Source organism: Bombina bombina, chromosome 1 (genome assembly GCF_027579735.1).
Source record: "Bombina bombina isolate aBomBom1 chromosome 1, aBomBom1.pri, whole genome shotgun sequence".
In the NCBI taxonomy this organism is placed as follows: Eukaryota; Metazoa; Chordata; class Amphibia; order Anura; family Bombinatoridae; genus Bombina; species Bombina bombina.
The window spans coordinates 798,031,338-798,045,556 of record NC_069499.1 but is presented as its reverse complement, the minus strand read 5'-3'; the positions used below and the strand labels follow the sequence as shown (position 1 = coordinate 798,045,556).

Here is a 14,219-nt window from a genome sequence, read left to right as displayed (position 1 = left end):
GAACCTTCCAAGATAACAATTTAATGTCAACGAAATGCAGAGGCTCAAACGGAACCTGTTGCAAAACCCGAAGAACAAGATTTAGGCTCCAAGGAGGAGCCCCAGATCTAAATACAGGTCTGATCCTAATCATAGCCTTAAAGGACTGCACGTCTGGAAGCTCAGCCGGTCTCTTGTGCAATAAAACCGACAGGGCTGAAATCTGTCCCCTCAGGGAACTAGCAGAAAGGCCCTTCTCCAGCCCATCCTGGAGAAAAGATAAGATCCTGGCAAACTTAACTCTGTGCCAGGAAAAACCCCGCTCTTCACACCAGAATAAGTAGGTCCTCCACACCTTGTGATAGATACGCAGAGTAACTGGTTTACGAGCTTGAATAAGAGTATCAATGACACTCTCAGAGAAACTTCTCTTGGCTAAGACTAAGCGTTCAATCCCTACGCAGTAAGCCTCAGAGAATCTAGATTTTGATGAACAAATGGACCTTGTATCAGCAGGTCTCTGCGACAAGGTAACATCCATGGAGGAGATGAGGACATCCCCACTAGATCTGCGAGCCACGTCCTTCGCAGCCACGATGAAGCAATCAGGATTACCGATACCCGCTCCTGCTTGATGCGGGCTACCACTCGAGGAAGAAGCAGTAATGGAGGAAAAAGATATCAGTTTGAACCTCCAGGGCACTGCTAGTGCATCTATTAGATCCGCTTGGGGATTCCTCAACCTCGACCCGTACCTGGATAGCTTGGTATTGAGATGGGATGCCATGAGATTATCTCCGGCGTCCCCCACTTGCTGCATATCTCTGCAAACACCTCGGGATGGAAAGACCATTCTCCTGGATGGAAGGATTGCCTGCTGAGAAAATCTGCCTCCCAGTTGTCCGCACCCGGAATGTGGAACGCTAACAGCGAACAGCTGTAAGCCTCCGCCCATTCTAGATTCTGAGATACTTCCATCATCGCCGAGGAACTTCTCGTTCCCCCTGATGGTTGATGTAAGCCACCAAGGTTATATTGCCTGATTGGAATCTGATAAACTGGGACGAACCCAGAAGTGGCCAAGCCTTCAAGGCCTTGAAGATCGCCAGTAGTTCTAAAATATTGATCGGGATGAGGACTCCTCCTGAGTGCCTTCCTGGCACCCCAAACAGCTCCCCATCAGGATAGGCTTGCGTCCGTAGTCACAATCTCCCAAGATGGTCTTAAGAAGCATGTCCCTCAGGACAGATTATCTGGACAGAGCCACCAAGAAAGAGATTCTCTCGACTGGCTGTCTAAAACAATCTTTCGAGACAGATCTGAATAATCACCGTTCAACTGCCTCAGCATGCACAGTTGTAAAGGTCTGAGACGGAACCTGGCAAAAGGAATGATGTTCATGCAGGACACCATGAGACCAATCACCTCCATACACTGAGCCACAGAGGGACTCAAGGAGGTCCAGAGGGCAAGACATGCCGAAGTTAGCTAGCAACGTCTCTGGTCTGTTAGAAATATCCTCATGGATATGGAGACTATTATAGTACCCAGGAATTCCACCCTGGTACTTGGGATAAGAGAACTCTTTTCCAAGTTTATCTTTCATCCATGTGATCGAAGAAGACTGAGAAGGGACTCTGAGAATTCTTCCGCAAAACGAAAGGATAGTGCTTCCACCAGAATATCATCCAAGTACGGGCTACTGCAATACCCTGAGTTCTGGCAACGGCTAGAAGAGCCCCTAGAATCTTGGTAAAGATTCTTGGAGCAGTAGCTAGGCCAAACGGAAGGGCAATGAACTGTAATTGCTGGTCCAGGAATGCAAACCTCAGGAACTGAAAGTGTTCCCTGTGGATTGGATCATGAAGGTAAGCGTCCTTCAGATCTATAGTGGCCTTCCTGAATTAAAGGAAGGATTGACCTTATTATCTCCATCTTGAAGGAAGGGACACTGAGAAATTTGTTTAAGCACTTTAGGTCCAGAATTGAGCGGAAAGTTCCCTCCTTCTTTGAGACCAAGAAAAGGTTTGAATAAAACCTCTTTCTTCGATAGGCACAGGGACAACAACTCCTAAGGAGGATAGATCCCAAATGCACCCTAGAAAGGCATCCATCTTTTCTGGTCTGGTAGACAAATTCGAGAGAAGGTATCTGCCCCTTGGCAGATGAGATTTGAAGCCTATCGTGTATCACTGAGATACTACCTCCAAGACCCACGGATCCTGTACGTCCTTGAACCAGGCGTCTGAGAAAAGGGACATTCAGCCCCCTACACGATCCTAATCCCGGATCGGGGGCCGCCCATTCATGCCAATTAGTTTTCAACAGGCTTCTTATACTGCATGGATTTATTCCAGGACTGAGTTGGCTTCCAAGTACTCTTGGGATGCTCGGGCTTGGAGGAGGATTGTTGTCGTTGGGATTGGAAGAGGATTGTTGTCGTTGGGATTTGTCAGAACGAAAAAACATAATTTATGTAAGAACTTACCTGATAAATTCATTTCTTTCATATTGGCAAGAGTCCATGAGCTAGTGACATATGGGAAATACAATCCTATCAGGAGGGGCAAAGTTTCCCAAACCTCAAAATGCCTATAAATACACCCCTCACCACACCCACAATTCAGTTTAATGAATAGCCAAGAAGTGGGGTGAAAAAGAAAGGAGTAAAAAGCATCAACAAAGGAATTTGGAAATAATTGTGCTTTATACAAAAAAATCATAACCACCATAAAAAGGGTGGGCCTCATGGACTCTTGCCAATATGAAAGAAATACATTTATCAGGTAATTTCTTACATAAATTATGTTTTCTTTCATGTAATTGGCAAGAGTCCATGAGCTAGTGATGTATGGGATAGCAATACTCAAGAAGTGGAACTCCACGCAAGAGTCACTAGAGAGGGAGGGATAAAATAAAAATAGCCATTTTGCTGAAAATAAATCCACAACCCAAATATAAGTTTATTCTCATAAATAAAAGAAAAAACTAAATTTCTAAAAAGAAGAATCAAACTGAAACAGCTGCCTGAAGAACTTTTCTACCAAAAACTGCTTCCAAAGAAGCAAATACATCAAAATTGTAGAATTTAGTAAATGTATGCAAAGAAGACCAAGTTGCTGCTTTGCAAATCTGATCAACTGAAGCTTTGTTCTTAAAAGCCCAAAAAGTGGAAACTGATCTAGTAGAATGAGCTGTAATTCTCTGAGGTGGGGCTTTAGCCGACTCCAAATAAGCTTGATGAATCAAAAGCTTTAACCATGATGCCAAAGAAACGGCAGAAGCCTTCTGACCTTTCCTGGAACAAGAAAAGATAGCTAGAAGTCTTCCTGAAATCTTTAGTAGCTTCAACATAATATTTCAGAGCTCTCACCACATCCAAAGAATGTAAAGATCTCTCCAAAGAATTCTTAGGATTAGGACACAAAGAAGGCACAACAATTTCTCTATTAAAGTTGTTAGAATTCCCAACCTTCGGTAAGAATTTAAATGAAATAAGTACAGTTTGTGACTACACCTTGCTGGATAAGCAGGTTAGTCACCCAAGAGGAAAGATGCTTATATGCACTGAGATAATATCATGTAAATTATGAATTATAGATTACTATGACGTCAAGAATACGAATGTAATTGTGTTTCAAATATAACTTTTATTAGTATCTTATATTAAAAAAGACAGCTTATGTGGATGGTGATGCTGCACTCAAAAATTAAAAGCACACTCACTGTGTTAGTGCAATTAACAGCTTATGCTTTTATCTAGTAGAATTGTAACAGAACTTAGTATAGCAAATAGCGGTAGATTTCAAAGGATCAGTGTACTAAAGAGTATTGCTGAGTGGTCAAATCTTCTTTGGAATTTATTGGCTCTTTAGTAATTCCTTAATTATTATACCCAACTATATAGAAATCATCTTACGCTACGTGAACACCTGCTTGACAGATAGCTGTCTAAAACTTCTGATATGTCTCAGGTTATGGGGATAGTGCTTGTAATATTTAATAAATGATTACTAGGTAGGTATTTTGAATACTACTGAGTATACATAGAGTTGCCTCAGGTATATTTAAGTTGCAAATCACAATCTATTATGTTGCAAGCTTACTAAATTATTGTTGCCCCCTGGATTATATTGTTCCACCAAATAAAGGGCTAGTAAATTGTAGCATATAACATATGATTCGTGAGAGAATGTGAAAATATGTCGAGCGCTATATAGCTTAGTTCAATCTAAGCTCTAGTTAGAGGCAAATCCTTTATTACGTATGTATTAGCTTGTGCTAATTGTTAATATTCTAATACCCCCTAAAGTTGTAACACACAACCACTTCGAGATAAACAGAGCCTTTGTCTGTATTTAACACTAACCACCACCGGACTGTAGCTAGTTGGTATTACTATGTCTGGCTAGATTCGGTTTAAGTATTTATAGTAGTTTGGTATTTGGCGTAAGTACATGTATCTAGGCATAAGAGCCTTAAGCGACTAAGTCTATATAATTGTTAATATTCTAATACCCACTAAAATTGTAACACACAATCACTTCGAGATAAACAGAGCCTTTCTCTGTATTAAACACTAACAAACACCATACTGAAGCTAGATTGTATTACTGTGTCTGGCTAGACTCGGTTTAAGTATTTATAGTAGTTTGGGTATTTAGCGTAAATGCATGTATCTAGGCATAAGAGCCTTTAGCAACTAAGTCTATATAATTGTTAATATTCTAATACCACCTAAAATTGTAACACACAATCACTTCGAGATAAACAGAGCCTTTCTCTGTATTAAACACTAACAACCACCGTACTGAAGCTAGATTGTATTGCTGTGTCCGGCTAGACTCGGTTTTAGTATTTTTGTAGTTTTGGTATTTAGCGTAAGTACATATATCTAAGCATAAGAGCCTTTAGCGACTAAGTCTATATTTTTTCTAATAATTCAGCCTCTGAGGAAGCGTTAGTGAAACGCCGCGTCAGGGGTCTCCTCCTTTTTTAATTAGCCTCACTTGTGGTATAACTATTAGAAATAACAGCATGCTGAATTATTAGAAAAAATATAGACTTAGTCGCTAAAGGCTCTTATGCTTATGTATACTCAGTAGTATTCAAAATACCTACCTAGTAATCATTTATTAAATATTACAAGCACTATCCCCATAACCTGAGACATATCAGAAGTTTTAGACAGCTATCTGTCAAGCAGGTGTTCACGTAGCGTAAGATGATTTCTATATAGTTGGGTATAATAATTAAGGAATTACTAAAGAGCCAATAAATTCCAAAGAAGATTTGACCACTCAGCAATACTCTTTAGTACACTGATCCTTTGAAATCTACCGCTATTTGCTATACTAAGTTCTGTTACAATTCTACTAGATAAAAGCATAAGCTGTTAATTGCACTAACACAGTGAGTGTGCTTTTAATTTTTGAGTGCAGCATCACCATCCACATAAGCTGTCTTTTTTAATATAAGATACTAATAAAAGTTATATTTTAAACACAATTACATTCGTATTCTTGACGTCATAGTAATCTATAATTCATAATTTACATGATATTATCTCAGTGCATATAAGCATCTTTCCTCTTGGGTGACTAACCTGCTTATCCAGCAAGGTGTAGTCACAAACTGTACTTATTTCATTTAAATTGAATAATAAAAATTGACATATTACATTTACAACATTGTATAACACTCAAGTAGTAATATTACACATTCTATTATCATAATAAGGTTCCAACCTTCTCCTCTCAGTACAAGAATTTAAATGAAGTCCGCAAAACTGCCTTATCCTGATGAAAAATCAGAAAAGGAGATTCACAAGAGAGAGAGAGCAGATGATTCAGAAACTCTTCTATCAGAAGAGATGGCCAAAAGGAACAACACTTTCCAAGAATGTAGTTTAATGTCCAAAGAATTCATAGGCTCAAATGGAGGAGCCTGTAAAGCCTTCAAAACCAAATTAAGACTCCAAGGAAGAGAAATTGATTTTATGACAGGCTTGATACGAATCAAAGCCTGTACAAAACAGTGAATATCAGGAAGTTTAGCACATTTTCTGTGGAATAAAACAGAAAGAGCAGAGATTGTCCTTACAAGGAACTTGCAGACAAACCTTTATCCAAACCATCCTGAAGAAACTGTAAAATTCTAGGAATTCTAAAAGAATGCCAGGAGAATTTATGAGAGGAACACCATGAAATGTAAGTCTTCCAAACTCGATAATAAATCTTTCTAGAAACAGATTTACGAGCCTGTAACATAGTATTAATCACTGAATCAGAGAAAACTCTATGACTAAGCACTAGGCGTTCAATTTCCATACCTTCAAATTTAATGATTTGAGATCCTGATGGAAAAACGGACCTTGAGACAGAAGGTCCGGTCTTTATGGAAGTGGCCAAGGTTGGCAACTGGACATCCGAACAAGATCCGCATACCAAAACCTGTAAGGCCATGCTGGAGCCACCAGCAACACAAACAATTGTTCCTTGATGATTTTGGAGATCACTCATGGAAGAAGAACTAGAGGCGGGAAAATATAAGCAGGTTGATAACACCAAGGAAGTGACAATGCATCCACTGCTTCCGCCTGAGGATCCCTGGACCTGGACAGGTACCTGGGAAGTTTCTTGTTTAGATGAGATGCCATCAGATCTATTTCTGGAAGACCCCACTTCTAAACAATCTGAGAAAACACATCTGGGTGGAAAGACCACTCTCCCGGATGTAAAGTCTGACGATTGAGATAATCTGCTTCCCAATTGTCTATACCTGGGATATGAACCGCAGAAAATAGACAGGAGCTGGATTCCGCCCAAACAAGTATCCGAGATACTTCTTCCATAGCTTGAGGCCTGTGAGTCCCACCCTGATGATTGACATATGCCACAGTTGTGATATTGTCTGTCTGAAAACAAATGAACGGTTCTCTCTTCAATAGAGGCCAAAACTGAAGAGCCCTGAGAATCCCACAGAGTTCCAAAATATTTATTGGTAATCTCGCCTCTTGAGATTTCCAAACCCCTTGTGCTGTCAGAGATCCCCAAACAGCTCCCCAACCTGAAAGACTCGCATCTGTTGTGATCACAGTCCAGGTTGGACGAACAAAAGAGGCCCCTAGAACAATACGATGGTGATCTATCTAAGTCAGAAATAGTTGAACATTGGGATTTAAGGATATTAATTGCGATATCTTTGTATAATCCCTGCACCATTGGTTCAGCATACAAAGCTGGAGAGGTCTTATATGAAAACGAGTAAAGGGGATCACGTCCGATGCTGCAGTCATGAGACCTAAAACTTGCATGCACATAGCTACTGAAGGGAATGACTGAGACTGAAGGTTCCAACAGGCTGCAACCAATTTCAAATGTCTCTTGTCCGTTAGAGACAAAGTCATGGACACAATCTATCTGGAAACCTAAAAAGGTTACCCTTGTCTGAGGAATCAAAGAACTTTTTGGTAAATTGATCCTCCAACCATGTTTTTGAAGAAACAACACTAGTTGATTCATGGGAGATTATGCAGAACGTAAAGACTGAGCAAGTACCAAGATATCGTCCAAATAAGGAAACACCGCAATACCCCACTCTCTGATTACAGAGAGTAGGGCACCGAGAACCTTTGAAAAGATTCTTGGAGCTGTCGCTAGGCCAAAAGGAAGAGCAATAAATTGGTAATGCTTGTCTAGAAAAGAGAATCTCAGGAACTGATAGTGATCTGGATGAATCGGAATATGAAGATATGATTCCTGTAAGTCTATTGTGGACATATAATGCCCTTGCAGAACAGTCCTTATAGTCACCATTTTGAAAGTTGGTACTCTTACATATCGATTCAAAATTTTTAGATCCAAAACTGTTCTGAATGAATTTTCTTTCTTTGGGACAATGAAGAGATTTGAATAAAACCCCAGACCCTGTTCCTGAAACGGAACTGGCATGATTACCCCTGATAACTCCAGGTTTAAAACACACTTCAGGAAAGCCTGAGTCTTTACTGGGTTTGCAGGGATGTGTGAGAGAAAAAATCTTCTCACAGGCGGTCTTACTCTGAGAATCCTATTCTGTACCCCTGAGAGACAATACTCTGAATCCAATGATTTTGGACCGAATTTGCCCCCTACCAGCTGAGCTGGAATGAGGGCCGCACCTTCATGCAGATTTGGGGGCTGGCTTTGATCTCTTAAATGGCTTGGATTTATTCCAATTCGAGGAAGGCTTCCAATTGGAAACAGATTCCTTGGAGGAGGGATTAGGTTTCTGTTCCTTATTTTGTCGAAAAAATAATAGATTTACCCTTAGGTCTTTTATCCTGAGGCAAAAGAACTCCCTTCCCCCCCAGTGGACAGTTGAAATTATTGAATCCAACTGAGAACCAAATAACTTATTACCTTGGAAGGAAAGAGATAGCAATCTAGACTTAGAAGTCATGTCAGCATTCCAAGATTTAAGCCACAAAGCTCTTCTAGCTAAAATAGCTAAAGACATAGATTTAACATCAATTTTGATGATATAAAAAATGGCATCACAAATAAAATTATTAGCATGTTGAATCAAGTTAACAATGATAGACAAATCTTGATCCAATACTTGTGCTAAAGTTCCCAACCAAAAAGTTGAAGCAGCTGTAACATCAGCCAAAGAAATTGCAGGCCTGAGAAGATGACCTGAATATAAATAGGCTTTCCTTAAATAAGATTCAAGTTTCCTATCTAAAGGATCTTTAAAAGAAGTACTATCTTCCGTAGGAATAGTAGTACCTTTAGCAAGAGTAGAGATAGCCCCATCAACTTTGTGGATCTTTTCCCAAAACTCTAAAGTAACTGCTGGCAAAGGATACAATTTTTTAAACCTTGAAGAAGGAATAAAAGTAGTACCAGGCCTATTCCATTCTTTAGAAATCATATCAGAAATAGCATGAGTAACTGGAAAAACCTCTGGAATAACCACAGGAGGTTTATAAACAGAATTTAAACGTTTACTAGTTTTAATATCAAGCGTTTCCTCCATATTCAATGTAATCAACACTTCTTTTAACAAAGAACGAATATACTCCATTTTAAATAAATAAGAAGATTTGTCAGTGTCAATATCTGAGGCAGGATCTTCTGAACCAGATAGATCCCCATCAGAAGGATAATTCAGCATGTTGCCGGTTATTTGAAATTTCATCAACTTTATGGGAAGTTTTAAAAGACCTTTAACGTTTATTAGAAGGTGGGATGGCAGACAAAGCCTTCTGAATAGAATCAGAAATAAATTCTTTTAAATTTACAGGTATATCTTGTGCATTAGATGTTGAGGGGACAGCATCAGGTAATGAACTACTACTGATGGATACATTCTCTGCATGTAAAAGTTTATCATGACAACTATTACAAACCACAGCAGGAGATATAACCTCCACAAGTTTACAACAAATGCACTTAGCTTTGGCAGAACTAATATCAGGCAGCAGGGTTCGAACAGTGATTTCTGAGACAGGATCAGATTGAGACATCTTGCAAATGTAAGAGAAAAAAACAACATATAAAGCAAAAATATCAATTTCCTTATATGGCAGTTTCAGGAATGGGAAAAAATGCAAACAGCATAGCCCTCTGATAGAGAAAAAAGACAAGAGGCATATAGGAATGGGATCTTAAATAATGAAAAAAACAGATGACGCAACCTTGTGAAGGACTCTGCGTCGAATAAGAGGCCGGAAATGCCAAATTTGAGTCAACGAACGTAACTTTGCGCCAAAAAATCTCACGCCAAGAATGACGCAATAAACTTTGGCATTTTGCGCCCTTGCGAGCCTAATTCTGCCCGCGAATTTAAAAGACAGTCAGTTTGAAAAAGAGACTATACACCAGGTAAGAAATAAATGTTTCCTAAAAAAGCATTTCCCACATATGAAACGGACAGTCTGCAAAAGGAAATATACTGAAAACCTGAATCATGGCAAATATAAGTACAAAACATATATTTAGAACTTTATATAAATACATAAAGTGCCAAACCATAGCTGAGAGTGTCTTAAGTAATGAAAACATACTTACCAAAAGATACCCATCCACATATAGCAGATAGCCAAACCAGTACTGAAACGGTTATCAGTAGAGGTAATGGAATATGAGAGTATATCGTCAATCTGAAAAGGGAGGTAGGAGATGAATCTCTACGACCGATAACAGAGAACCTATGAAATAGATCCCCCGTGAGGAAAACCATTGCATTCAATAGGTGATACTCCCTTCACATCCCACTGACATTCACTGTACTCTGAGAAGAATCGGGCTTCAAAATGCTGAGAAGCGCATAGCAACGTAGAAATCTTAGCACAAACTTACTTCACCATCTCCATAGGAGGCAAAGTTTGTAAAAACTGAATTGTGGGTGTGGTGAGGTATGTATTTATAGGCATTTTGAGGTTTGGGAAACTTTAGCCCTCCTGGTAGGATTGTATATCCCATACGTCACTAGCTCATGGACTCTTGCCAATTACATGAAATAAATAGAAGATTGACGTCCCTTAGCTTTTTCTTCTTATCTTGAGGTAGGAAGGCACCCTTGCATACAGTAACCGTAGAAATAATGGAGTCCAGGCCTGGACAAAATAAAATCTTTCCCTTGAAGGGAAAGGAGCCTGGACTTAGAAGTCATATCCGCAGACCAAGACTTCAACCAGAGCGCCCGGCGGGCTAGGACCGCAAAGCCAGAGGCCTTTGCATTTAGGTGAATAATTTGCATGTTCGCATCACAGGTAAAAGAATTAGCAATTCTCAAAGCTTTAATTCTGTCTTGAATATATTAGAGGGGAGACTCCACCTCAATGAGTTCCGACAAAGTCGCACCAGTAGGTAGCCACTCCGGCAACCGCGGCAACTCCAGCCGCCGGATGAAACAAAAATCCTGTATGTTGAAACATCTTTCTCAGAAAGGTTTCCATTTCTTATCCATCGGCTCTCTGAAAGAACTATCCTCAAGAGGTATAGTAGTACGTTTAGCAAGCGTAGAGATAGCACCATCCTCATTAGGAATGGAGCCCCACAAATATAGTTGAGAGTCAGAGAACAACTTTTTAAAAGTAGAGGGGGAAAAGGAAGAACCAATTCTTTCCCATTCGTTCTTAATGTTCACCATCTTAACCAGCACAGGAAAAGTCAAAGGAACCTTCCTGTCTTCGTAAACTGTCTAATTTAGGTATCATAGCTTCTTCAGGCAGCCTCTGGAACCTCTAACGTAGACAGAACCTCTTTAGATTTAAAATTGAGCACTTGCATATTTTATTTAAGGATGATTCCTCCGCAGCAGGAGGCTTAGACGTTATGGACTCCGACCCAGAAGGTTCACCCTCTGAAACTACAGAAGTTAACTCATCATCGGATAATCATCGGATAACTGGGACATAGCTTAATCCAATAAATATTTAGATGACTCCGGGTCAGGAGAGCTATATTTAACCTTTCTCTTGTGTTTGTTAGAGCAAGGTAATGCACCGAGGGCCACAGACACCACCATTTGTAACTGCGCGCCAAAGTCCGCAGGAAGAAGGCCCCCTCCGGATGTAGGATTAGATGTGCTACGGGGAACTGTATGTGGAGTCTATAATGTAGCAAGGGTAGTAATCTCACGGGACGCCAAGTCCTGAGACGTAGACGGCTCAGCAGGACTAAGAGCCTTAGCAGGCTTGTCTCCCTTCTTAGACTTTATAACGGTGTTAAGGCATGTGGAACATAATTGAGTGGGAGGGAAAAGCACGGCCTCCTCACAATATAAACAGGTATGATTTAGTACAGAAGGAGTACCTTCTTACATGTCAGAGTCCTCCATAGCTCAGGTTATACCCACAGAAGGACACAAATAATGTTTTTTTTTAATATTATTATAGAAAACTGCACCTTTATACTCCCAATGGCTGGGGCACTCACCATCCCCTAGACCCAGACAGTTAACAGAGGAAACGCTCTCCTCAGGTTTAAGTCTCAGCCGGAATAGAGGAAATGAACATAGACCACACCCGGTCACATGAAGTGCAAGACCGTACTTCCCTTGTTATTACAAGTACAGCAAGTAATAGAAGCTGTGCAACACTTTCAAAAACGAAAGTGAAACCTGTTTGTTCCAGCCAAAAACACACAGTCTAAAAGCCCAGGAAAAAAAAACACACAAAGCAGCATGTGAATAAATAATACACTGATTAATTAACCCCAACTGTTCAATAAACCCCCTTCAGAGGATATTAACCTTGGATCCTATCAAGGTATAAAGGAGCCACACTGTGACCCTGTTATAGCGTTTTATGTGTAAAAATGTAAACGATCTTACCTCCAGGATCCATGCTGTGGAACAGAACACAGCCTCTCAAGTGTCACAGTCTTATAGCAGCACTCCTGACATGGACTTAAGTGAGAGAAAGCAGGCAGTGAAACTTGTCAAAACGGATTGCTTAGAAGCTGTTAGCGGTAGTCTGGATGGTTTTCACAGAAAAAGTTTCCCTGCATCTCCAGACTCTAACTTTCATCAATACTCTCACTGAGAGGTTGACATGTATACTTATAACTCCAGTCCTATCTCGAAGGGCAGATACCCTTTTTCAGGACTCTCCGAATCTTGACACTTCTCTGCCACCTCCTAACATGACGAAAGGCAAAGAATGACTGGGGTAATGAGGAAGTGGGAGGGATATTTAAGCCTTTGGCTGAGTTGTCTTTGCCTCCTATTGGTGGCCAGGTGCTGTCCCTATTTTAGGAAGGAAAACGATAAAATAACACAGAACATTTATAAGGCCTAATTGCTCAATTTACTAAGCTGTGGATTCAGCTTTGAAGTTCATGCAGACACATGAACTGCGAGCTAAAAAGGTTGTGTGAGAGCAGGGAATAGGGCTGCACAAGCGTTTGCTGAGAACTTTGTCTGCCTGATGCATTGTAAATGGAAGCCATAGTCAATGAAACAACACAGAATATGTCATATGCCACCTACCTTCATATTTGTTTGAGCCTGTAACTAAGGGGCGCAAATCACATAACGCTGATCTCAGTCTCTCAAGGGGCTCTTCTCGCAAATCTGGGTTTATTCTCTCAGTGCCTGGGAAGAGGAAGAATGCATAATCAAGGATCCCAACAATTAAACTAGTTATGATAAAAATATAGCTGGTTGATTGTCTCATTCAACATTGCTATAATTCCGGGGTTTAAACCCCTTAATATACGTTGCCGCTCGTTAGGGAAATAGGCTAGTCAAAATTAAACTTTCATGATTCAGATAGAGCATGCAATTTAAGAACAACTTTCTAATTTACTCCTATTATAACTGTTTTCTTTGATCTCTTGTTATCTTTATTTGAAAAGGTAAGAATGTAAGCTAACAAGCCAGCCCATTTTTAATTCAGCACCTGGGTAGCACTTTCTGATCGGTGTCTAAATCTAGCCACCAATCAGCAAGCACTACCCAGGTGCTTAACCAAAAATGGGCCAGTTTACATTCAAATAAAGATACTAAGGGGAGCGGAGCCAGCAGCAAACATGAATGGACGAACATCTTCAGAGCTCCAGATCTAACTGCTTTAAAATCAACCTAATATGATCTTGCTATTAGAGGGTTACATGGTTGACTCCAAACCAGCATTTACTGACCAGTAATCGTTGTCGCAGGCGTTCTGGAGTTGGGCTGAGAGTGGAGAACTAATTTTCTACAGAAGAGATGGCAGCCATCTTGCCACCTCCGTGGGTCAATAAATCATCATGGAAAATGCCCAGCAGTTTTTAGTTGAACTAAGCCAACTCCTAACCTCCTACCAGCTAAAATTTGTTACAACTTTAAACAGAGTTCTTGTCTCCATAGAAGACACCGGAACTTCAACAGAGGTCTATTTAAACCCTGCAAACACAAGCGTAATTGGCGGGGAAAATAAGGGACTTTTACATTCACCACTCACTTTTGATACAGTAATAGCTAAGGAGGAGCTGTACCAGAAGGTTGAAGTGATTACCGAAGAGCTCCTAAAGAGTGATATTAGTAAGCCAGTACCAATAGATCATGTTGCACGCTACCTGGAGTCACAGGCCTTTAATCAACCGCCGCTTCTTGCTATAGGAGAAAGGAATTATTCACCGGCTAAGCCTCAGAAGCTGCCAGAACAGATAGAGATTGGCCTAAAGTGGAGGAGAACGAGGACAACGGCTAGTTCAGGCTCACTGAATGCATGGCGAGTATTTACACGGAACTCTTGAATCTGTGGA

General features: G+C 40.3%; 1 protein-coding gene across 1 annotated transcript in view; it reads right to left on the bottom strand.

The window, feature by feature from the left end:
• FANCA (FA complementation group A) overlaps positions 1-14,219 on the bottom strand; it is a 442,214-nt gene that overhangs the window by 293,531 nt on the left and 134,464 nt on the right. Inside the window, 1 exon segment of the mRNA XM_053699359.1 lies at positions 12,961-13,065. Coding sequence (XP_053555334.1) covers positions 12,961-13,065 — 105 coding nt within the window.